General features: G+C 42.8%; 1 protein-coding gene across 1 annotated transcript in view; it reads right to left on the reverse strand.

The window, feature by feature from the left end:
• LOC145342642 (sodium/hydrogen exchanger 2-like) overlaps positions 1 to 26190 on the reverse strand; it is a 151359-nt gene extending 125169 nt beyond the window's left edge. Inside the window, exon 1 of the mRNA XM_080188188.1 lies at positions 25878 to 26190. Within this exon, the coding sequence (XP_080044314.1) occupies positions 25878 to 26190 (313 nt within the window). The remainder of the gene's footprint in view (positions 1 to 25877) is intronic.
• Positions 26191 to 27322: the final 1132 nt, after the last annotated feature.

Below are 27322 nucleotides of genomic sequence, written 5' to 3' on the forward strand. Positions count from 1 at the left end.
TTGTGCCATTAATCCTAAAGGACATACCAGTTCAGGGCTGAGAGGGTGCTGCATTGTCAGATGTGATGTTCTATTCATTAAACATTAAACTGAAGCCCTCTCTTTCCTCTTAGTTAGACATAGCAATCCCATGGTGCTAGTCAAAGAACAGGAAGGGTTTTCTCCCCAGTGCCCTGGACAATATTTAATCCTCAACAAACATCATTAAAGCACATTAACTGGTTATGAACTCATTGCTGCATGTGACCTTGGCTGCCATATTTCCAACACTACATCAGTAACTAAAATTCAAAACTATTTCATTGGTTATAAAGCACGCTGGGATGGCTGAGGTCGTGAAAAGTGCTAAATAAATGCAAGTTGTATCTTTTTCCACTGCTGGCTCTTGTGCTAGTATCTCTAGTTTATGGAGAGCTGCTCAGCATTTATGGTGCTGATCCCAGTAGGAATGATCCCATTTTCTGGTGCCCAGTAATCATCCCCTTTTCTGATTTACAACATTGCAAAGATTACATGTGCAGGTAAGTGAAAGGACAGGCAGATGTACGGAGCGGTTGCACAGTAATGGAGATTAATGCACTGTCCATGTACCTCTGGGGATTGGGAAGCGAATCCAGTCTAAATGATCAGAGCCAGGTCACGTCGTTCTGCAGATCTTTCAACCCTATTTTATGCTTCTATCGTGACGAGCGGTTAAAATGGGACGAAAGCTAGACAGAAAGCTGCAGGAATACCCAATGCTGGAAGTATTTTTAGCTTTCTGACAAGTCACGAACACTCTGGATGTTTGCCTACGCCCACTACTTCTTAAATTAAGCAGTTGCTAATGAACCATCGCACTGACAGCTGCTTAGCAACTGACCAAGACTGTTCCTTTCTCCTGAGCAATATTCAGCTGGGGCCTGACTGTAGCTCTGAGTGAGGGATTTAGCAGTGGTAATTGGAAAAATGCTGCTCAACTTACCTCTCACAGAATCTAAAGGATGTTGCACGTTTTATGGGCTATTGTAGAAGCACAAGTGCCCGTTGTCACCATGGCAACAGTTACTGCTGTCAGCATTTCTCTTGTTTCCCCCCAAACCATCACACCTCAAGGTTTTTATTGTCATCTCCATGTAGAAAATACTAATCAGTTCTTACAGTAATTGAGTCACACTGCAGATTCAAATATTGATTAACTGAATTGTATTTGATATCAATGCTTTGTTTTCTCTCTCAGTGGCAACCTTGTTGGCCCTTTCCCAGTTGGGTTCTTGTTCAAGTGCTGGAGGAGTGAGAAACAAGCATTCCTACTCATGTGTCTGGTCAGATTTCTGCCATTCATTGCACAAGCAGAACAAATAAATGTTTCTTGGTCCAGGAAATAGGCATATTTGACAGAAAATACTCCAGAAAATGTGTTAGTCACACTCCTGTTCCTGATAATGCAAAGCATGATGTCAGTATTCATGATAGCCACTGGACCCGGTAGGATGCAAGTGTTTAACAAAACTGTTCCTTTTTTAAACAGTAAGAAGTCTCACAGTACCAGGTTAAAGTCCAACAGGTTTATTTGGAATCGTGAGGTTTCAGAGCACTGCCCAGGTGAAGGGGCAGCACTCCAAAAGCTTGTGATCCCAATAAACCTATTGGACTTCAACCTGGTGTTGTGAGACTTCTTATGGCGCCCACCCCAGCCCAACGCCAATATCTCCACATAATGACCTTTTTAAACAAGACTGTGGGTGAGATTCTCTGACCTGGTCTGTGCCTGCCCCGCTGTGGGCAGCACGGTGGCACAATGGTTAGCACTGCTGTCTCATAGGTCCAGAAACTTGGGTTCAGTTCCCAAAATGGGTTACTGTCTGTGTAGAGTTTGCACATTTCCCTGTGTCTGCATGGGTTTCCTCCAGACGCTCTGGTTTCCATCCACAGTCCGAAAGATGTGCTTTGGCCATGCTAAATTCCCCTTCAGTGCACCTGAACAGGTGCCGGACGGTAGGGGATTTTCACAGTAACTTCATTACAGTGTTAATGTAAGCCTATTTGTGACGCTAAAATAAAAATATACTATAAACGCGAGAATGGAAAATTGGTGTTCCAGCCAAACTTCAATTCCCTTTCAGCAGCACCTGGAGAAATCCAGCCATGATCAAGTGTGACTTATCATGAAGCAGGAAAGAAAAGAATAAGAAAATAGAAGCAACAGTAGGCTTATTGAGGCTGCTCTACCATTAAATGATACCACAGCCGATCCTCTGCCTTAATTCCACTTTCCTGCCCTATTCTCATATCCCTTGATTAATTGAGAGACAAAACGTTTCCCTCTCTCAGCCATGAACTTTCAATGGCTCAGCATCCAATGCACCTCTGATATGGAGTTCTAAATGTTCACATTTACCATCGAATCCCCCAGTGCAGAAGGAGGCTATTTGGCCCTTCGTGTCCACCCTGGCCCTCCCCTCTACCCTATCCTCACAACCCCACACACTTACCATGGCCAATCCGTCTAACCTCCACATCCTTGGACACTAAGGACAATTTAGCATGGCCTATCTATGGAGTGAAGAAATTTCTCCTCATCTCACCCTTAAATAAGTAATGCCTTATTCTGCAACTATGCACCTCTTGTTTCAGACTCTACAGCTAGGGGAAATGATCTCTCCCCATTTACCCTGCCAGCCCTGTCAGAATCTTGTAAGTTTCAATGATTTCACCTCTCATTCCCCTACACCCCAGAGCACATAGGCCCAATTTACTCAGCCTCTCAACATAGTACAACATTCTCATCCCGGAATCCAATCTAGTCAATCTTCACAGTACCACTTCCAAAGTGAATATATTATTCCTTTGATAAGGAGACCAAAACTGCACACAGTACTTCAGATGTGGCCTCAGCTAAGCCCAGTATAAATCTAACAAGACATCCTTATTCACGTAATCCAGCTGCCATACACCCAGCCATTTTACTTCCTAATTGATTATTAACCCAGTGGTATTTTTCCGATGCTACGGTTTAGATTGATTGTTGAGGTTGGCTTCATTTCTTTTGCTCGCACATTCGCTTTAGTGGCCCCATCCTGACCTCAATTATATGTTACTCCATCAACATATTATCTGGAAGTTTGGGTTCAGTTTCCACCTATATAGCAATTAAATTTCCTCCACTTTTTCTCAAAGCTATTGCTACATTCTCCAACTGCTAGACTGACATTGAGATTATAAAGAACCAAAATGCCTTGACAAAGATAATGATACCCTCTTCAGCTCCTACCAACACCCACATGCTTCTAAAAAAGCATAAAAGATAGGAGCGGGAGTAGGCTATTTGGCCCATCGAGCCCCCTCTGCCGTCCAGTGTGATCACAGCTGACCCTTTATCTCAATACCATATTCTCATGCTCTCCCCATACCCCTTGACACTTTCAGTGTCTCAAATCTTTTTCATGAATACAGTGACTTGGGCAACACAGCTTTATTGGTAGGAAATTCCACAGGATCATCACCCCTCTGAATGAAGAAATGTCTCCTCATCTCAGACCTAAATAGCCTACCCAGCATCCTGAGGTGATGACCCCTTGTTCTACGTCCCCACTCACTTAGACCCATATCCACATCCAGGGGAAACATCATAAATTCTGGCATTGACTTTGTTTATGTTCTCCAATTGGACCTCAAAATGTGTCAATAAACCTGACAAGCAGTTTGACATGGATCCCACATCTATTTTACCACTAAGAACCATTTCTTCCAGTTCCATCAAATATGCCTTCACTGCCCATCTGCCAAACTCCCCATTCTATGTATTTAACACTCCACGGTTTCGTCAGCTATTACTGTGCACAAACTATAACTCAGCTGAGAGTAGTATGACCCACAGGGCCCTGCGTTGCCATCTTTCTTGTAATTTCCAAGTACTTCCGATTCCCATGCCTCAGAAATCTGAGCATATATCCTGGGGCGGCACGGTGACACAGTGGTTAGCAATGTTGCCTCACAGCATCAAGGACCCGGTTCAATTCCAACCTTGGATGACTGTATGGAGTTTGCACGTTTCCCTGTGCCTGCATGGGTTTCCTCCAGGTGCTCCAGTTTCCTCCCACAGTCCAAAGATGCGCGGTTAGATTGATTGGCCATGCTAAATTGCTCCTTAATATCTGGGGAAATATATGCATTAGGGCCTGGGTGAGATTGTTGTCCGTGTAGGCTTGATGGACTGAATGGCCTCCTTCTGTACTATAGGGATTCTATGATTCTATATCCTTCTTGATATTCACTGATGGCTTAGATGTGTCTTCCCATAGAAACATTGAAAACATAGAAAATAGGTGCAGGAGTAGGCCATTCGGCCCTTTGAGCCTGCACCACCATTCATAGCTGATCATGCACTTTCAGAATCCCAGTCCTGCTTTCCCTCCATCCCGCCTGACTCCTTTAGCCACAAGGACCATGTCCAGCTCCCTCTTGAAAATACTTAACAAACTGGCCCCAACAGCTTTCTGTGGTAGAGAATAAACAGATAAACAACTCTCTGAGTGAAGAAGTTCCTCCTTATCTCAATCCTGAATAGTTTACCCCTTATTTTTAGACTGTGACCCCTGGTTCTGCACCTCCGCAACATCGGGAACATTGTTCCTGCATCTAACCTGTCCAGTTCCATCAGGATTCTATATGTTACTATGAGATCCCCTCTCATTCTTCTAAATTCCAGTGAGTATAAGTCCAGTTTTTCTTCATATGTCAGTCTTGCCATTCCAGGAATCAGTCTGGTGAACCTTTGTTGAACACCCTCAATAGCAAGAACGACCTTCCTCAGACTAGGAGAACAAAACTGCACAGAATACTCATGGTGTGCCCTCACCAAGGCCTTATATAACTGCAGCAACACATCTTGCTATGAAGGCCAGCATGTGATTAGCTTTCCTCACTGTACCTGCATGCCAACCTTCAGCAACTGTTCCGCCATAACACCCAGATCACATTGCACTTCCCTTTTTTCTAAATTGCCATCATTCAGATAATAATCTTCCCTCCTGTTTTTGCCACCAAAGTGGATAACCTCACAATTATCCACATTACATTGCATTTGCCAGCCTGTCCAAGTTACCCTGTAGCCTCTTAGCATCCTCTTCACAGCTCACACTGTCACCCAGCTTAGTTTCATCTGCAAATCTGGAGATATTGCATTTAATTCCTTTGTCCGAATCATTTATATATTGTGAATAGCTGGGGTCCCGACACTGAACCCTGTGATACACCACTAGTCACTGCCTGCCACTCTGAAAAGATTCCATTTATTCCCTTCCTGTCCAGTTTCTATCCATGTCAATACATCACCCCCAATACCATGAGCTTTAATTGTGCTCACTAATCTCTTGTGTGAAGCATTCTCAAAAGCCTTTTGAAAGTCCAGATACACAATATCCACTAGTTCATTCTTGTCCATCCTACTGGTCATATCCTCAAAAAATTCTAGAAGATTTGTTAAGCATAATTTCCCTTTAATGCATCCATGCTAATTTGGACCAATCCTGTCACCACTTTCCAAATGCTCAGTTATTACATCCTTAATTGTCTCCAGCATTCTTCCCAACATTGATGTCAGGCTAACCAGTCTACAATTCCCCATTTCTCTCCTTCCTTTTTTAAGAAGTAGGGTTGCATTAGCTATCCTTCAATTCACTGGAACTCTTCCAGAGTCAATAGAATACTGCAAATGATCACCAATGCACCCACTATTTCTAGGGCCACTTCCTTGAGTACTCTGGGTATGGACCATCAGGCCCTGGGGCAATTTCCCCAATACAATTTGTTGACTAATAAGAACATAAGAACATAACATAAGAACATAAGAAATAGGAGCAGGAGTAGGCCATCTAGCCCTTCGAGCCTGCCCTGCCATTCAATAAGATCATGGCTGATCTGAAGTGGATCAGTTCCACTTTCCCACTTTCTCCCCATAACCCTTAATTCCCTTGCCAGTCAAAAACCTATCTACCCGTGACTTAAATATATTTAGCGAGGTCGCCTCCACCACTTCAACGGGCAGAGAATTCCACAGATTCACCACCCTTTGAATGAAGAAGTTCCTCCTCAACTCCAAAAAAGAATTTCTTTTAGTTCCTCCTTCATGCTAGATCCTTTGTCCCCTAGTATTTCTGGAATGTTATTTGTGTCCTTCTTAGTGAAGATAGATCCAAAGTGTTTCTTCAGCTGGGCTGCCACCTCTTTGTTGCCTATTATGAATTCACCTGATTCTAACTGTAGGGGACCTACATTTGCCTTCATCAGCCTTTTTCTCTTCACATATCTATAGAAGCTTTTACAGTTTTTTTATGTTTTCTGCAAGCCTACTCTTGTATTCTATTTTCCCCTTTCAAATTAAACCCTTTGTCCTCCTGTGCTGGATTTTAAATTTCTCCCAATCCTCAGGTTTGCTGCCTTTTCTGACCAATTGAAATGCATCCTCTTTGGTTTTAACACTATCCCTGATTTCCCTTGTTAGCCATAGATTAACCACCTTCCCCATTTTATTCTTCTATTCTTCAGGCAGGGATGTACAGTTGTTGAAGTTCATCCATGTGTTCTTTAAATGTCTACGATTGCCTATCCACCACCAACACCTCAAGTATCTTTTGCCAGCTTACCTGAGCCAATGCACATCTCATACCATCAAAATTAGCTTTCCTCAAGTTCAGGACCCTAGTCTCAAACTTAACTGTGTCACTCTCAATCAAGAATTCTACCATACTATGGTCACTCTTCCCCAAAGGATCTCGCATCACAAGGTTGCTAATTAATCCTCTCTCATTACAGAATACCCAATCTAGCATGGCCTGCACTTTAGTTGGTTCCTCAACACATTGTTTGGGAAAATCATCCCTCAAAAATTCCAAGAAATCTTCCACCATCGTATTGCTGCCAGTTTAGTGAGCCCAATCAATATGCAAATTGAAGTCATCTATAATAACTGCTGTACCCTTGCTACAGGCAACTCAAACTTTCTACTTGATGCCATCCCCAATTACTGCCTACTACTGTTTGATGGTCTGTACACAACACGCACTCACATCTTTTGTCCTTTGGTGTTCCACAGCTCCACCCACGCAGATTCCATATAGTCCAGGCTAATGATTTGATTTGATTTGATTTGATTTATTATTGTCACATGAATTAACATACGGTGAAAAGTATTGTTTCTTGCGCACTACACAGACAAAATATATTGTTCATAGAGAAGGAAACAAGAGAGTCCAGAATGTAGCGTTACAGTCATAGCTAGGGTATAGAGAAAGATCAACTTAATGCAAGGTAAGTCCATTCAAAAGTCTGACAGCAGCAGGGAAGAAGTTGTTCTTGAGTTGGTTGGTACGTGAACTCAGACGTTTGTACCTTTCTCCCAACGGGAAAAGGTGCAAGAGGGATGCATGGGGTCCTTAATTACTGCCGAAGCAATGGGAAGTGTAAACAGAGTCAATGGATGGGAAGTAGGTTTGCGTGATGAATTGGGCTACATTCATGATCTTTTGTTGTTCTTTGCAGTCTTGGGCAAAGCAGGAGCCATACCAAGCTGTGATACAACCAGAAAGAATGCTTTCCATGGTGCATCTGTAAAAGTTGGTGAGAGTTGTAACTAACATGCCAAATTTCCTTAGTCTTCTGAGAAAATAAGGCGTTGGTGGGTTTTCTTAACTATTGTGTCAGCATGGGAGGGATCAGGACAGGCTGTTGCTGATCTGGACACCTAAAAACTTGAAGCTCTTGACTCTTTCTAGACACCAACAATATAGGTAAAAAATGTGACGAGATCCCACAAGCTGAATTTAGGGAGCTAAGAGTTAAACTAAAAATTAGGACCTCAAAGGTAGTAATTTCAGGATTGCTACCAGTGCCACATGCCAGTCAGAGTAGGGATGTCAGGATAGCTAAGATGAATACGTGGCTTGAAGCTGGTGCAAGAGGGAGGGATTCAAATTCCTGGGACATTGGAACCATTGGGAGGGGTGGGACCAGTACCTAATTTATGTTTGCATAATTAATAATAGAGAAAAGAGTAAGGAATGGAAAGAATTTCTGAAATACATTCAGGAGAACTTCCTTCATCAACATCATAGAATCATAGAACCCTACAGTGCAGAAGAAGGCCATTCAGCACATTGAGTTTGCATCGACCACAATCCTACCTATGCCCAATCCCCATAACACCTCATATTTACCCTGCTAATCCCCTTGACAATTTAGCACAGTCAAGCAACCTAACCCGCACATATTTGGACCGCAGCACCCAGAGAAAAGCCACGCAGACATGGGGAAAATGTGCAAACACCACACAGACAGTGACCCGAGGCCAGAATTGAACTCGGGTTCCTGACGTTGTTAGGTAACAGTGCTAACCACTGTGCCACCGTGCCGTCCTCACATGTTCATGCCCCAACCAGAAAGCAGGCATTGCTGGATCTGATGCCGGGATATAAGAAAGGTCAAAGGGACCAAGTGACTATGAGAGAATATTTGAACAAGAGTAATCATTGTATCACATGATTTAGATTATTAATAGAGAAGAGCAAGTAACGATCAAATATAGAACACCTACGTTGGAAGATGGCTAATTTCAATATAATGAAAGGGGCCTAGTCAGAGAAAAGAGACCAAACTGTAAGAAAACAATAAGGGGTCTTTAAGGAAGAGATGCTTCAAGTACAGTCTAGGTATATTGAAACAAGAGTGAAAAGTAAAGGAGCCAAAAACAAGACTCCTTGGGTGACGAGGGATATAGAAATTATGAGGGAAACAGATGATGAAACAGGAAAAGAGAGTGTATGATGCTTATCAGGTGAGTTCTGAAAGTGAAAGCCAGGTCAGATAAAACAGGCTGAGAGAAAAAGTGAAGAGGAAAACAAGACTGGAAAAGAGAGGGTATGAGAATGGAATAGCAGTCAATATAAAAGGGAACCCAAACATTTTCTACCAGCATGCAAATAGTAAGCAGATGGTAAGAGGTGGAATGAGGCCTATTGGAGGCAAAGAGGGTGATAAATTCTGACTGGAACAGGGCAAAGCTCGAATACTTAATGAGTTACTTGTATCAGTATTTACTAGGAAGAGAAACCTGACAGACTATCAGTAGGAGCAGAGATACTGGAACTGGTGGATAGTGTGAATATTGAAAGAGAGGAGTGACTGGAAAGATTGGCTATGCTTTAGGTAAGTCACCTGTTCTGAATGGCTTGCATCCCAAGTTGCTAAAGGAAGTGGGGGTGGAGAGGAAGTTCTAATTTTACCTTAAAATTAAGGTATTAAAATTAATACCTTAATTTTTCAAAATTCCCTAGATATGTCAGAGGATTGAAGAGTGGTAAGTGTGACATCCTTATTCCAGAAAGGGTATAAAAGCACTCCTAGCAACTACAGACTAGTTAGTCTAATATCAGTAATGGGTAAGTAACATTTTGGAAACCTTAACCAGAGAGAGAAAAAAAATCAACAGGCACTTGGAGAGGTTTGAGCTCATCAGGGAGCACCAGTACTGATTTATAAAAGGCTGATCATGCTAATTGAGACTGAGATTTTTTGATAAAATAACATAGAAGGTTGATGAGGGGAATGTGATCCATGTTGTCTTTACGGTTTTTAAGAAAGCTTTTGGCCAAGTATCACATGCAAAGCTGACTAACAAAATTGAGGCTTACAGAATAGGAGGGCCAGAGATGAATTGAATAAAAGACTTGGCTTGGTGACAGAAAGCAGTGACTCATGGTAGGTAGTTGTTTTTCAGACTGAAGGGTGGTCGAATGGTGCTCCCCAAGGATTAATGCTGGAGCCACTGCTTTTTGTTTTACATGAATGACATGGATCTCGGAATACAGAGTCAAATTTTATTATTTGCCATTTGGAGGATTTGCTGTAATAGGACATAGATTAGCTACAGAATGGAGAAGAGACAGATGGAATTTAATACAGGGAAGTGGGAGGTAAGCATTTTGTCAAAAGGGATAGGAGAAGGAAAAAGAGAATTCATGGCAGAGTTTCAAAGTGTGTGCAGGAATAGAGGGATTTGGGGGTGTCTGTGCATCAATCTTTGAAGATAGCAGGGCATTGACAGATTGGTTAGTAATGCACTTGGGCTCTTGGACTTCATAAATAAAGACATTGAGGATAAAATCAGGGAAGTCATACTGAACCTTTTTTAAAAATCTGGTTTCAAGAGGGTAAAATAAAAGGGTAAATACATGGGGATATGAGGATGGGGTAGGTGAGATTGTGGTAGGTGCAGACTTGATGGGCCAGGCGGCCTCCTTCTGCACTGTAGGATTCTATGATTCTATGATAAGAGTATTGCAACCAGTTCTGCTCAACATGCTATAGGAAAGATGGAAAGGCGCATGTGAGGGTGCAAAGGAGGTTTACCAGAATGGTTCCACGGATGCTGGGTTTTTCAGTTACAGGGTGAGTTTGGAAAGCCTGGGGTTGTTCTCTTTGGACCACAAGAGATTGAGGGGAGATTTGATAGTTGCGTACAATATTATGACTGGCTTAGATTAGGTAGACAAGTAAAAACATGCCATTGATTAATGGCACTAGGAAAGAGGGATTTAAGATTTGGGGCGAGAGATGCAGGGGGAATGTGAAAAAGAATGTTTTTAAGTAGTGAATAATAATGAGCTGGAACTTGTTGCCCACACTAATTGTGGAAGCGAAATCAATCAATGATTTCAAAATGAAATTGAATGGGCCCATTAAGGAAATAAACTTCGTAGACGAATTCTAAATTTTATGTCTCTTCTACCTATTCCTCCCCTTCCTGCCACATCTTCATCTGTCACAGTTTACCCTCTGATTTTAGCTTCTCTGTCATTTGGCCATTCACACCCCTTATTCTCTCTATGGACTGCCATTAGCAGCTTTTTCCCCTGGTTTCTGTGGCTATGACTCGTCTTTCATTCCCTCACCCTGCAGTATAAATATCTCCCACTTTCTATGCCTTTTAACTTTGACAAAAGGTCGTCTGGTTTCGAAAGATCAGCTCTTTTCTCTCCTTACAGATGCTGCCAGACCGGCTAAGATTTTCCAGCATTTTCTCTGTTTGGGTTCAGGAAATAAACTTGCAGGGCTACAGGAACTGAGTGGGGGAGTAGGACTGACTTTATTTTTCTGCAAAAGTTGACATGGTCTCAGAGGGCTGAATGGCTTCCTTCTATGCTGTAAATGACTCCAAGACTCCTGCCAGTCATCCTCAATTAAAAGATCTAAAGATAGTAAGAGGCCAAAGAGAAAGTTCCAAGCGGTGGGAAAATGTAAGAGATGGGTAAAAGGATCCATTGTGGGAGTGGGAAGACTCGTGGCCAAAGAGGTCAGCAAGAAAGTGTAAGTGATAGAAACATTGTGCTGAGCACACAATCCATTGCGATATGGGCTTAAGGGGATGAAGCTAACTAAGGCTTTTGGTAAGGGTAGATGAGAGAGGGGAAGGTCGGAGGAAGGTTGTGACAAGATCATAATAGGCTTGGATAGAGTGGATAGTCAGAGTCTTTTTCCCAGGGTCAAAGGGTCAATAATTTGGGGGCATAAGTTGAAAGTGAGAGGGGAAATTTTAAAAGAGATGTAAGGAGCAAACTTTCACATAGAGGATGGCGAATGTCTGGAATGCGCTGCCAGAAGACGTGGTGGAAGCAGATTCTATAACAACATCCAAAAGGCATCTGGATAGGTACATAAACAGGCAGGGAACAGAGGGATATGGACCTCATGGAGGCAAGAAAATGTTAGAATAGAGCGGCATCTGAGTCAGTACAGACTTGGTGGGCCAAAGGGATGGAGTTAGAGGATAAGTGAAGAGGAAGGAGGATTCATGGGCTGTTGATATCCATGGCTGAAGCCTGAGATCCTTCATACCTGAAATGAAGATAAAAAAGTTTTTTGTGAAAGTTACCTTGACTCATGTAGACAGCAACAGTTTGGGAACTGGTTCACCACCACCTTCTCAACCAGGGATAGACACTAAATGCTTTCCTCTTCAGTGACGTGCACATCCCCAGAATGTTGTAAACCTTCTTCTTTTGTTGTTGTGTCATGCTGCTCATACTGCAGTACACCATATGGCATTATTATGTTTTTGGCTCTTAAAGAGCACTATTGCTACACATGGAATCTGAACTGGTTTGTGGAGAAAATGGGACTTCAAGTTTAGGTCATTGGTTCCAAAGCTTATTGAAGCTTACATGATGAATAATCAGCAAAGCAAACCCCATTCTGATGATAAGCATGGGAAAGTATTCTCAGTGCTTCTCACACACGTGAGAACGAGCACCCATTAAAAAGATCACTCCTGATTTCCTTCAGTCTGCATTTTCTTCAGTGCAGTTATTTGATTAAATTCTCCTCAACTCTCAAGTACTGATTCTGGGAAATTATCTGCTTGCTGCGCAGAATTAGTTCTGGCCATAGTGCATGGTGTCACAATGATCATGCGAATGAGTTTAAGGTTTGTGGTGTACAGTGCGTGAACACAAAATACAAAACAGCATTAGATGTTCAACCATGCTCTCTCTGTAATTGAGGCTTTTACTTGCAATTACTCACACTGTCTTTGTTATTTAACAAAGTTAAATAACTTTGTTATTTAAAGTTTATTTATTAGTGTTACAAGTAAGCTTACATTAACACTGCAATGAAGTTACCATGAAAATTCCCCAGTCACCACACTCCAGTGCCCTTTGGGTACACTGAGGGAGAATTTAGCATAACCAATGCATCTAACTACCACATCTTTCAAACTGTGGAAGGAAACCGGAGCACCCAGAGGAAACCCATGCTGACATGGAGAGAACATGCAAACTCCGGACAGACAATGACTTAAGCTGGGAATTGAACCCAGGTCCCTGGCGCTGTGAGGCAGCAGTACTAGCCACTGTGCCACTGTACCATGTTATAATCATTGTTCTGTTAATACTGGATCTCAACATCAAAAAAGTAGGGTTTTTCAGTATTTTTGTTCAAGTCATTGTGGGGATTGGGACATCACTGGCAAGACCAGTCAGTTACCTTTGAGAGGGTGGTGGGAGATCTGCTCCAACTATGTGATCAAGGTGCTCCTACTCTGCTGTTCGGGAGGACATTCCAGGACTTTGCCTCAGCTACCATGAAGGAATGGTGGGATGTAGCCAAGTCAGGGTGTTTTGTAAATTGGAAGTGATGGAAACACCATGATGCATTGGTTATGCTAAATTCTCCCTCAGTGTACCCAAAAGGCACTGGAGTGTGGTGACTGGGGAATTTTCACCTACTGCTCTTGTCCTTGCAAGTGTTGTGGGTTTGCGACAAACTGTCGAAGGAACTAAAAATGAAAATCAGAACTGTCCATAAGCCATTTTATTTTATTCATTCATGAGCCAGATTGCTGGCTGGCCAGCATTTGTAACATTTTAACATTCTAGCACAAGTCTTTTTTGCGAACTCTTTTTAGTGCCCAGTGAACTTGAATGTAATATCACTTTCTGCTACTGCAATGTATTATTGATGGATTGAAGCAATGCAGTTGCTCAGACTGGCACACAGCCCTAATGCATCTGATTTGTGGCAGCCATGTTTTGTGCTGCAATTGGACATTTGCTGCTGGAAAGGGCTGCCAAAAATATCCTGGATGGTATTCAGCTTCTTGAATCATCTTGAAGCCTCACGCTTGGACAGTATTCCTTCATGCTCTTGAGATTTGATGGAAGTATGGGGGAAGAAGTCCCTAAAACTCCCAACGTTCTGATGAAGCTTTGATGAAGGGTCATCCAGAGTTGAAATGGTAGCTCTCTTCTCTCTCCACAGATGCTGTCAGGTCTGTTGAGACTTTACAGCATTATCTGTTTTTGTCCCAGCTAGTATGTTTCCTCATTTAAAAAGAGAACGTAGGGACCATTTACATTCATTTGATACCAGTGCATCAAATTTACCTTTGCCGATTGGCAGACCCGACCATCTAATGATTGTAAAGAGGAGCAGAAAGTAGATCCAATGCAATCTCAGCACAGGATCAAATGCCTCCATTATGTAGAAATACATTGAGAGTACAACAAACTGACAGGCCATTTGGCCCAACTGTGCCATTGTTTATGCTGTATATGAGCTTTCATCCACTCCCTCATCATCTCACTCTATCAACATACTCTTCTATTCCTTTCTCCCTCATGTGTTTTTCTAGCTTCACCTTACAGATTTGCTGCATCTTACTCTTTAATTTTAAAGTTTATTTGTGTCACAAGTAGGCTTACATCAACATTGCAATGTGAAAATCTCCTAGTCGTCACATTCTGGCACATGTTCGGGTACGCTGAGGGAGAATTTAGCATGGCCAATGCACTTAACCAGCACATTTTTGGACTGTGGGAGGAAACCCACGCAGACACAGGGAGAATGTGCAGACTCCACACAGACAGTGACCCAAGTCAAACCTGGGTCCCTGGCACTGTGAGGCAACAGTGCTAAGCACTCTGCCATTGTGCTTGTCACAAGTTTAATCATTATCTGAGAAAATTAGTTTCTCTTGAATTCCTTAATGAGTACTTTACTGCCTATCATATATTGATGGCGCCTTGTCCTGATCTTACCCACAAGAGAAAACATCATCTCTTTGTATCTCCTATCAAACCCTTTCATAATCTTCACAACACTATTGGGTCACCCCTCGGTTTTCTTTTTCATAGGGCAAAAAAAGCCCTTGCTCAATCGACCCTTCCTGGTTGGTTCTGATATCATCCTTCAAAAGCATTTTGTACTTTATCCCATATCTCTATGTCCTATACTAAAAATGAAAACCAGAACTACCCATAAACAATTGAAACATTCGAGCACAATTTTTTTGCAAACGCTGTTTTAGTACTGAGTAAACTTGGACATAATGTCACTTTCTGCTACTGCAATGTATTATTGATAGAATGAAGCAGTGCAGTTGCTCAGACTGGCACACAGCCCTGATGCACCTGAATATGGCAGAATACAATAACATTTACATCCATAAAAAGTGGCAGGCATCGTATACATCACCAGAAGCATCAGGACACGGAAGTGTTGATTAAAACTTAAATTATTGAGCAATTAAGCACATTAAAAACCCCAGCATCATCCCATCTATAGTTTATCATGCATATATGCTCATTCTAGACATTTTACATAAAAAGCATTTGATTGAATGGAGAATTGCACTGGCATCAAATGTACTATAGCCAATGAATATATCTCAGTAAACTCTACGTATTGCTAACAAAAATGCTAAAGATTGCACCAAGATCAAACATTTAAGTATTGATTCCCTTAACATGTAGGGGAGAATTTTCCCATTCCGTCTGCCACGGGAATCGTAGCATTGACCTTGGGCGGGATTTTCCAATTTTGGGGTGAGCTCAACCAGAACATTCTGCCCATACTTTTTGTCAAGATTTTAATATAAGATAACAGGCCCTATTTTACCATTTTGATTCTAAGTGCTGGGCGGACTTCAAACTGTGGGAGTGTTTCAGATCCAACTTTTAGACCTTTTCTCAGGTGCCCCCATACACACTCTGCCTGCAAAACTATCAGCGAGTCCAAATAGCGCTGCACAAGCATGTGGGCAGGACTTAATGCATCTGAAATCCTGCAACTCCGATCGGCACCTCCAACCTTGCATGCTAAGAAAGAAACTGAAAGAATGCCACTCCCCTGTCATATTCCTCCCGGATAAAGCCTGCTCTTGGCCCCCACAGACACTGCCCCACCCCAACAACATTACTGGCCCCCTCCTCCCTTTCACCCCCACCGATCTCAGGTAGAGTGGCAGCGGACACCCTTCCCCTCCAGTGATCTCAGATAGAGTGGCAGTGGCCTCCCCTTTCCCTCCACTGATCTCAAGCAGAGTGGCAGTGGCCTCCCCTTCTCCCCACCATCGATCTCAAGCAGAGAGCCGTCAGACGCTCAGCACTTACCTCTCACTAACTGGTGTGCCCGAATCGGACTTACATGGAGCATGCCTGTTTTGCACCAATTCTGGATGGGTGAACGCACTGATAAAGGAGGAAGTGCTGGTAAAATCTGGTGTGCAGGCCATCAAGTCAAGTTAAATGCATGCAAATGCATTTAAATGGTCACGGCGCCCATTTCACGTGTGGTCCTGATCACGGCCATTTTCGGGTCTTGGTAACAGAGGAACCAGCACAGAGGGGGCACAGATCGCACTACTCGCCTCACGCCCAACTTTACCAAGCTTTCATGCCTGAAAGCAGGCGCAATGCGATGGTACAATTGGGCCAAACAAGTTTGCATTCAAAATGAATTAAGAAATGTTTATGTTGTTTTATTGCTGAACGTTTATGACCACAACGGAATACTTATGTTTCAGCAAAAGGGGAGGGGTGGTAATAGTGGTGGCTGGGGTTTATCAAGAGACAATGGAACCTTTACAAAATGTTATCCACAAAACACTACAGAAACCTGCAAACTGATTCCTCAGCTTTGAAACCTCATGTCTTTCAATCTATTACATCAGCAAGAACTTGCATCAAACACTCCATCCAATTTTTATTAAGAGCCAATCCATTAGAGTGGTGCAGTAGGAATTGATAGTTTTGTGACTGACATTTTGAGTAAAGTGATAACTATTGTGTCCATCTTTAGAATGTCCATGACAGTTTTTAGGGTATATGGAATACATATACATCAAAATATTATTATTATTATTATATATAACATATTAATACATCAATACATATACATCAATATTTTAAAATTTTGATTTACAAGACACGTGCATCACTGGCAGGGCCAAAATTTATTGCCCATCCCTAACTGCTCTCCATTCCAGAGCGCATTTGAGAGTCAACTGTATTGCTCTGGAGTCACATGCAGGCCACAGCAGATAAGGACGGCAGATTTTCTTCCCTAAAGGACACCAGATGGGTGTTTACAACAATTGACAATGGTTTCATGGTCATCAGTAGACTTTTAAGTCCAGATTTGTATTGAATTCAAATTTTACCATCTACCGTGGTGGGATTTGAACTCAGGTGCCCAGACCTTGCTCTGGATCACTAGTCTATTGACAATATCATGATCCACTGTCTCCCCTAAATTTATATATATAATTATTATATATTTAAACAATTATATTAGGGTTAAATATCAGAGTTTATTTAGCAATTAAAAATGACTTCAATGAGGTAGCAGATCTTAATAATGGGGCTTGGTGGGGGGGAGGGCGATTCTCCCATTCAAACCCGGTAATTTTTTGGCAGGTTGGGCCAGGAGGTTCACATGCATGTTCATTTGCAGGATTCGCGCATGAATTCCTGATGCGCACACATCTCCTAGCGATGGATATCCAACGCAGTCGGGACCACACTGGAAACTGGCAACAACAGCAGATAAGTAATTTTAATCTATTTTCAGTGTGATTATCGGGTCTGGGACTGAATTCTCGGGGCCCGAGAACATCTGCCACCCCGTCAGTACAATTTCACTCCAACAGGATTTAGAGTAGCTCCCCACTTTCGAGGACCTAGCAGGAGACACGGCTGGAGTGAGAGGGGAGCAATCGGGCCCACCAAGAAGTCAGGCAGCAGGGATTGGTGCCCCCGGGTATGGCTACACTTGCAGTGCCAGCCTGTGCCCTTGGCACTGCCCAAGGGACAAAGTGCCCTTGCCCAGGGGGCACTGCCGCACTGCTTACCGGGCATCGGGCAGTGCCAAGGGAGTGGGGTCTATCGGGGCAATCGGGGGTGGGGGCCAGTTGGGATCAGTGTGGGTTTTGGGAGGTCCTGTTGCCACTCAGCCTGCAGGGAGGCCAGCGAATGGGGCGGACTGAGGGAGGGGGTTGATCTGGGGGGTGTTGGGGGGGGGGGTCTGCCAAGGTGGGGGAATCGTCACTACTGTGGGGGGAGTGCGGGGGTGGTCGGGGGGTTAGGGCTGGCACGAGAATGCTGGTGGGGGCCATGATTGAGTCATGGAGTGGCAGCACTGTGGGGGTCCCTGGTTGGCCAGCGATCGAGCTGTCCAGCAAACTGCAGGCCACTGCGCATGCGCAGAGTTCCAGAACTGTCAGACTCTGGTGTGAATAGGCCTCGCCCCCCCCCCCCACCCCCCACCCCCGAGCCTTTAATGAGATTCACGATTGTAACCACAGGGTGGGGAGATTCGAGTCTGAACTCCCACTGAAAAAATAATCATGATTTACACCATTTTTCCCACAAATTCAGTACTTTGAACTTTTTTGGGAGAATCGCCCCCAATACTTCTGTTAGAAATGTGGTTAATGGTTATTCTAAATGGGTGTTTAAAGAAAAGATTTACCGCAAAAGTAAAATAAGACACTATTTGTGGGTTGATAAGTTACTTCCATTTGTGCCTCTTGTCTTTTAGTTCCAGACATAAGAACATAAGAACATAAGAAATAGGGGCAGGAGTAGGCCATCTAGCCCCTCGAGCCTGCCCCGCCATTCAATAAGATCATGGCTGATCTGAAGTGGCTCAGTTCCACATTCCCGCCCTCTCCTCATAACCCTTAAACCCCTTGCCTACCAAAAACCTATCTACCCACGTCTTAAATATATTTAGCGAGGCAGCCTCCACCACTTCAACGGGCAGAGAATTCTAGAGATTCACCACCCTTTGAGAGAAGAAGTTCCTCCTCAACGAATGGATGGACAAATGGATTCTCCATCTTATTTTTCTGAGTTAAGATATCAGGGCTTTCCCACGTTTCTTTCCATTTTTCCTCTCTCTTCCAAATATAACTTTTACTGGTACATTCAGTTCCTTGCCTTGGTCACTTTGTAATCACACTGCAGTAAAGCTATTAAATCAAATGCATTAATTTTTATCCATATTATTAATTCATAGGTCTTTTGTGAATGCTTTGCACATTCAGACATTGGACGGGATTTGCCGCCTTGCTCACCCCAAGGGATCCTGCCCGAAAATCCTGCCCGAGGTCAACAGACTTTTGCACAGTCTGTGTTCTGTCTGTTATAATTCCTGTGGCAGGCAGGAAAGGAAAATTCTGCCCATTGTGTCTTCAGCTTTTTTTCTATTTTGTCACTGAAGTCACCTTTGTCACTAATGCCCTTTTTTTTAAGCTCTTTGTTCCTCCTGATCCTTTTTTTTAGTCAAATCATTGCCCTTTTCCAGAACTGTGCCATTTTTCTTGTTGTATTTGTATGTTTCCATTCCTGCACCATCTTATCTCCTCCCCGCAGCTCCACTGTTCCTGTTAACAATTCTGGCAGGTCACAGCCAACTCTCGTAAGCAGCGATTAAATACTCACCTAATAATCTCTTTCAGTTCTTCGTTGAGGCCTAAATATTGACCAAACCACTGAAGAGAACTCCCTTACTCCTTGAATACATTTCCATCCTTTATAACCATCTACATGGGCAGACAGGATCTTGGTTTGAATATTATTCAAAAGACCACATCTCCAACAGTGCAACACTGTCTTGATATTGTGCTGATATGCTGGTTTTCTCTTGAGCTATTAACATATACCCAAATAGAACAAGTCCTGTGCAAATTATCCCAACCTAAATGAATCCTAGTTCACTAAATGTAAACATGCCCATTACCAAAATTTGAATCTGAACATTGCACTAAAGTTCCTCCTCTGGATGTTCCCAATATTACTGAGCTGGCTAAAGAAATTTGGCCAATTCGATTCGCTCCACATGATATTAAGAAATAGCTGAAGGCAATGGATATTGCAAAGGCTATGGAAGTTGACAATATTCCAAGAACAGTTCTGAAGACCTGTGCTCTAGAACTTGCCAAGCTGCTAGCCAAGCTGGTTAAGTGCATTTACAACATTGGCATCTACCTGGCAATGTGGAAAATTGCCCAGTTATGTCTTTACACAAAAGGCAGGGGAATCCAACCCAGCCAATTACCACTGCATCAGTTTACTCCTGATCATTAGTAAAATAATGGAAGGAGTCTTCAGTGATGCTGTGAGGCGGCACTTGGTTAGCAATAACCTAAGTTATTGCTCCTTAACTCACTACAACTTTGATTCAAGCATGGTCAGAAGAGCAGAACTCCAGATGTGAGGTGAGAGTGACTGTCCTTGATATAAGGTCACATTGGGAGTATGGCATCAAGGAGCCCCAACAAAACTGGAGTCAATCAGAATTGGGGTAGAAAATACTTTGCTGGTTAAAATAATACCCAGCACAAAAGAAGTGGCTGTGGTTGTTGGAGGTCAATCATCTCAGCTCCAGGACATCTCTGCTGGATGTCCTCAGTGTCATGTCCTAGGCCCAACCATCTTCAGTTACTTCACCAATGAGCGTCCTTTCCTAATAGGATCAGAAGTGGGAACATTCGCCGATGATTGCACAACGTTCAGAACCATTCAGCACCAATATCCTCAGATACAGAAGCAGTCCATGTCCAAATGTCCAGGCTTGGACTGACAAGTAGCAGCTAACATTTGTGCTACACTGTTGCAGGAGTTTCACAGCACTTCAACTTTTGTATACCCGCCTCGTAACTGACCAAGCGGCCAAACTGGGAGCTCAAGTTCAAGATTTTTATTCACGTTATAAACTGGGGGAACCACAGACTACCTGAATTAAGAAATCCAGTGGCAATCTCTTTGGCTCAACTATAAGCAATTAACATCTTCCAATCAAAGGTGTACATTTGTTTAAAAAAATATTTATAACCATTTACAACCAATAATTGTAATTATCAACTCTTCTACCTATTGTTCCTTGGTTTTAGCCGACATACACAAGTTACAGTTGCATAGAATTGAATTGGTTTCTTCTGGGCAGATTGTGTGAAGGAAGCCTCCCTTATAATTAATACAACTCGGCCCCTGATTGTTATCTGTAACTAGGGCAAATGGTTTCTCATCAAGAGTTTCTCTGTCTTTGAGAATTTCAGTAGCTAGCAGCTTATGTGATTTTTAAACCTGTGTGATTTTTAACCCTTTCGTTGCACACAAGTGCCAGGCAATGACCATCTCCAACAAGGGAGAATCTAACCATCACTCTTTGACATTCTCATCACTCAGTACCCCAGTAAAAACATCCTGGGGGCTACCGCTCACCAGAAACTGAACTGGACTCGCCATACACAAGAGCAATTCTGAGGCTAGGGATGGGATTTTATGGCCTCGATCATCCTGAAACTGTCAAATCCCACCCGAGGTCAATAGATCTTCCCACTGTTTGCCCCTTGTCCGTACCAATTCCCGTGGTGGACGGGGTGGTAAATTTCTGGTGAAGAAATCCTGTGGCAAGTACCTCATCTCCAGACTTCCCAAAGTTTGTCCACAAATTCAGAGTGTGATGGAATACTCTTCCTTTGCCTGGATGAGTGCACTCCAATAACACAAGAAGCTTGATATCTATCACGCCAAAGCAGCCCGCTTGATTGGCACCCCAAATACAAACATTCACTCCTTCAACCACTGATGCACAGTGACAGCAGGTTGTAACATCTACAAGATGCACTGCAGGAACTCACCCAAAACCGCTTCAACAATACTTTTCAAACCCACATCCGCAACCATTTAGACTAAAAGCAGCAGATACGTGAGAATACCGCCACCTGGAGGCTCCTCTCTAAGCCACTCACTATCCTGTCCTGGAAATATATTGCTGATCCTTCATTATCACTGGGGCAAAATCCTGGAACTCCCTCCCGAAGAGCATGATGCATGTACCTACACAACGTGGACTGCAATGGTTTAAGAAGACAACTCACCACCACCTTGTCAAGGGCAATTAGGGATAGGCAATAAATGCTAACCTAACCAACGACACTCTTTGAATGATTATAATTTTGTTTTAAAGTTTTCAAATTTGCCGAAAATTGGTCATGTGGAAGGTCAAAGCCTGCTCAAAATTACACATCTATATTCAATCCAATGCTAGCGTGTTCAGAGCTGTAACAAAGTACATTTTACTAAGTGCACATTTCATGCAGCTTTAAGGTCTCATAACTGGAATTTCTCATCAATCTAACGGTTCAAGCAGCACAGCAACAGTCTAACAACAAAATGACCTGAGCTCAATGAGTTAGCCTCTCCCACACTACTGGTAATTAATGTTAGGTTGAGCATAAGAAATTGGAAAATTAACAAAGGCACAAACCCACCCCCCCACATTTTACACCTATTGCTATTTCATCTTCAGTCTTGGAGTGATGCTCAGGGTGATCATGTTAGAAGAGATAGAAGAAGAAAAGCTATTGTTTCGCTGCTAGAAGAAGTATTCATGCAAAGCAAGGAAATAATGCCCATTTATATTGCACAACACACAACATCCAGACTTCCCTAAGCACTTAACAGCCAAGTAAAGGGTAGTCACTATTATAACAAGGAAACATGGCTGCCAATGCATATACAGGAAAGTCTCACAAACAGCAATGAGATAATGACTAGATCGTCTGTTTGTGTAATTGTTATAATTCAGGAAACCCGGAGAATTCCCTACTGTTTTTTGATACAGCACTATAGGATTTTCTTTTCCCCCCAGCCAACTGATAGGGCAGGAAGGGTCTGTTTAACCTTTCACCTGGAATGAAGGACAGCTCTCTCAGTACTATACTACATTGTCAGCCTAGACTAGGCACTCTTAATCTCTAGACTGAGACCTGAACTCAAAAGCTTTGGGTTCAAAGATAAGAGTGCAACCTACTAAACCACAACACCAACTACAAAGGAGATAGACTGCCATTTCTCTCAAGTGATGTGACTAAGAAATTGGCAGTTATACTTTTCTACCCAATGTTAACCAAAACTACTTGTTCATATTTTGAATGAATATTTCCATAAACCAGCTCCCTGTGTAAAAACGTTTGAAGTTTTGCAAAACAAAAACAACCCTGGTATCTGCATCACCCCCCAGGTCTTCAGTTAGGCATCAGCTAGAAGGTGCAAAATCAGAAACTGAAGGTGAGGACCTTAACCAGCTCCAAGAGAATGTGTCATAAATATTTAATTATCTTGGAGCTGAATTTCATTTTGTAGATGCAACCAGCAGATGTGATGAATGGCAGGCTGAAGCCAAAGGGATTAAAAATTAATCTAGTTAAAAATGCCATCACACAAACAATTGTGAGAATGTGGATTGTATAGGTCTCAGCAGGCCATGAATTGAGAATGAATTGAGATTTCTATCAAGAACGTTAAGACAGGAGATTCAGACATATGGAGGAACAGCAGGGATTTCTGAATAAAACAACAATTTTTATTTATAAAGCACATTGGACATAATAAATATCCTAAGGTGCTTTATAGAAACATCATAAAACAAAGCATGACAACCAGATGAAATATGAGGTCAGTTGACCAAAAGTCTGGTGAAAGAGATAAGTTTTAAGTAACATCCCAAAAAAGGAATGTCAGGTCTAGAAGCAGAGAGAGTGTGGGGGGAAGGGTGGAGGGTGTGGAAGGGAATGGGGAAAATTCTAGATCCCAGGGCCCAGTCATCACTGGTGGGGCAATTGAAATGGGGAATGTTCTACAAGACCAGGATTAGAGGAGCACAGATATCCTCGAGGGCTGAGGGGCTGGAGATTACAGAGATAAGAATACAGACAAAGTCTGTTAAAGAAAAAGGGTGCATCAGGCTTGAGGGGCTGAAAGGGCGAGCTGCAACTGATCTTACTTTGCTTCAGCCTCTTAACAGCTTAACTAGCTTAACAATGATAAGCTATTTACAGTCTTTTTTTTTGTAATTATAATATTCTATAAAAGAGAGTGAATAACTGGAGGAAGGCTAAAAAGTTATTCATTAGAAGAGTTATTGGTATTTTCTTGTCAGGACAGAAATTAGATTTATCTTTACAACACAATGCAGTAAGTTCATCAGCAAACAATAGCAAAAATTCATGGACATGGTGGTATAGTGTTAGCACTGCTGCCTCACAGCATCAGGGACCTGGGTTCCATTCTCAGCCTCAGGTTGCTGTCTGTGCGGAGTTTGCACATTCCCCCCACATCTGCCTGGGTTTCCTCCGGGTGCTCTGGTTTTTTTTTATATACAATCCTGACAGTACAGAAGGAGGCCATTCGGCCCACCAAGTCTGCACCAACCACAATCAGGCCCCATTCCTATAACCCCACACATATTTACCCTACAAATCCCCCCGACACTAGGGTCAATTTATCATGGCCAATCAACCTAACCCATTCATATTTGGACAGTGGGAGGAAACCGGAGCACCTAGAGGAAACACACAGGCACGGGAGAACACACACCCGAATTCGGAATTGAACCACGGCCGCTGGCACTGTGAAGCAACAGTGCTAACCATGGTACCATTATGCCCCCAGTTTCCTCCCACAACCCAAAGGCGTGTGGTTTAGGTTGATTGGCCATTATAAATTTCCCCTTAGTGTTGTGGGGATTAACAGAGTTATGGATATAGGACCTGGGAGGGACTATTGCTGGTGCAGACTTGATGGGCCAAATAGCCTCCTTCTGCACCATAGACTCTATTATTCTATGATTCATAGTCTGGGGTTTGCTTGTCTGTTCCAATTTAGACAGCCATCTAATCACTAAGGCACATGCCTCTGGTTAATTCAATTGTAAAGGGCAGCCTTAACTAAATCAGTGAAATTACATGTGTTGGCTATTGCTAAACACCTTCCACTAACTCCACTATAATATTTGAACCATTCAATTCAGACAATGTGCACACACTGCATGGATCATTTAACTATTTGATTCTTAGCAAATAATCATTTTAAAAAGGAATAGGATAAATACTTGAAAATCAACAATTTCTTTTTGGGGAGGAAAGGGTAACCAAGTGAAAATAATTGGGCATGAGTTGGCACAGGGGCAGTGGGCTGAATGGGCCTATCTCTATGCTCCGTGGTACGATAATTAATGTAGAACTTACTGTGTCAGAGTGACACGACTTAAACTCATCCATACTCAGCAAGTTTGGAAGCAATGCTGCACACTTCAAGTATTAGAAATCAATGATTCCTCATTATTTCTTTTTGGAAGAGGGAAGGTTGGATGTCGGAAGGGACACTTATTAGTGTTGGCACACTTCCAAAATCTACCCCGAGGCCCTCCTGATAACTTTGGAAAGACAATGTCAGCCATCCAAATGAAAACTATGACAACTGCAGAAAGTATACCTTATTTGCCCCAAAATACAAACAAGACAACAAATAAGGGACGGTGATGACTGGCCCACAGAAATCAGAGGTCATCCCACCCACAGACACCCACCCCCACACACACACACACCCACACACACATACCACCTCTTCCTTGAAACCCTGAGAATCTGGAGACTCCAGTTTGAAAAACAAATGCTCATGAAAGGGAGAATTTGAATTTATTCTGCATTTTAAACAAGTCCATCCCCCCTCCCCCCACTAAATCCCGAAATTATAATTAATGGAATTAGAAAAATAACTAATTTTTTAAATACAGCTTTCATTTCTTCTTTTGAAGACACCAAAACAAGGAATAAAACGGTTCCTTGATATTATTACAATGCCTAAAAGCTAAACTAGTTGCGAGCTACCACACAGATTATTAAACTGTTTGTTCCTAAATAACTATCTCAAGCCTGTCAATCTATAGATTCTCAGGATGTGCATGCAACAGTGATGATATTGGGCAGTGGGGATAGCTCTCTGATTTAAAAAAAAGATAATTTCAGGGAGGTAGCCTGGACCGTGTTGAACAATGTCAGCAGGGACCTGTGTCTATTCATGGATAAAGTAAGGTGAAGCAGTCAGATTTTTTTTTAGATTGCTGGATCCCCGGGTAATCGGCTCCCTGGAACACAAGATGGGGAAAGCGAAACAAGGCAACCTATATAATCTGTATCTGAGAGAGCGCTTCTGGTAAGGAAGCCCAGAGAGGTTTGGCACACGAGAAACAGAGAGATTCCCCCTTGTCCTTACCTATCTTGGCCAGCGATGCCAACATGATCCATAGCGTTATTTCGAAAGGGACCTGGACGTGATGGTAGTCCAGGGAGAAAATCTTCAATGTGTCTGCCAATGCACTCTGATTGTCTTTCTGCTCCGGGCTCCAGTCGGGTTGAATTGCTTTAGACTCCGGTTGCCGGCTGGAAGTGACCCAACTCCAGGGCTCGCTCTCGTTATTGCTCCTCTCGACTGCTTCGGGGTCCGATACAGTTTCGGCGAGAGGTGAGCCCCCCGCTAGAAGTTCAGACAATAAAAAGATGCTAATCCAGATACCGCAACGGGACATGATGAGCGGAGCCGCTGAACAGCCTGTGCTCACACTACACCGCACCCTTTAAAAGTGAGCTGGAGACAGAGGCTGCTTACACTTAAAGCTGAAACGTCGTCCTTTCTTCTTTCGAAAGGTACATGATTTTATTGTAATCCGGATCCTCCCCGCTCTAAGGTGTCACCCCTTCTGTTTTACTGGGGTTGGGTTTCAAACCTGGCGTTCAGCTGTGAATCCAGACAGCGCAGAAATTGTAGGGCTTTTCGACCAGGGTGGCTGGGTCTCACAGCCACTCCTCATCCTAATCTCACCTCATGTCCTCACTCTCAGACCCGCCGGCTTTGTTAGCTAGAAAGACAAAGGCATGGAACACACTGCCTCTGAAATGAAAGCAAAATACTGTGATGCTGGAACTTTGAAGCGAAACAATGCTGGAAAAACTAACAGCATCTGTAGAGCGAGAAACACAGTTAATGTTTCGAATCCGTATAACTCTTCTTCAGAGCTCTGAGTCCAGCATTTAATACCCATTCTTAATTGCCCTTGAAAAGGTGGTGGTGAAACACCATCATGAACTATTGCATTCCATGCGGTGTTGTTAGGAAGGGAGTTCCAGGATTTTGATCCAGCGATAATTACAAAATAGTGATATGTTTCCAAGTCAGGATGGGGAGTGATCATCAGAGCTCTGAAGAAGAGTCATGTAACTTGAAATGTTGACTCTGTTTCTCTCTCTCCATCGATGCAGACAGACCTGCTGAATTTATCCAACATTTTATTTCACATCACCACCTCTAAGTTCTCCTCCAGGTCACTCAGCATAGTTCAAGATGGTGACTCACCACCACTTTGTCAAGGGCCATTAAGCATGGGCAGCAAAGGCTAGCCTCACAAGCGATGCCCATTCTCCCAGATACTAATGTAAAGGTTTTCTGAGACAAATCAGCGCCATGAAAAATAGAGCTAAATTTTAAACATACCCCGACAAAAAACATGACATAAATATATATCTTAAAGACACAGAAACATCACCCCTTCCTTCCCCTTAAAAATTAAGCAACAATATGAAAACTTGCTTCATTTTCTCTCATTTTCACACAGTTAGTACTCTATCAGATATATATTGTATATATACATACACATTTTATTA

The sequence above is a fragment of the Carcharhinus amblyrhynchos genome, chromosome 4, assembly GCF_965287045.1.
Source record: "Carcharhinus amblyrhynchos chromosome 4, sCarAmb.v2.hapA, whole genome shotgun sequence".
Lineage (NCBI taxonomy): Eukaryota > Metazoa > Chordata > Chondrichthyes > Carcharhiniformes > Carcharhinidae > Carcharhinus > Carcharhinus amblyrhynchos.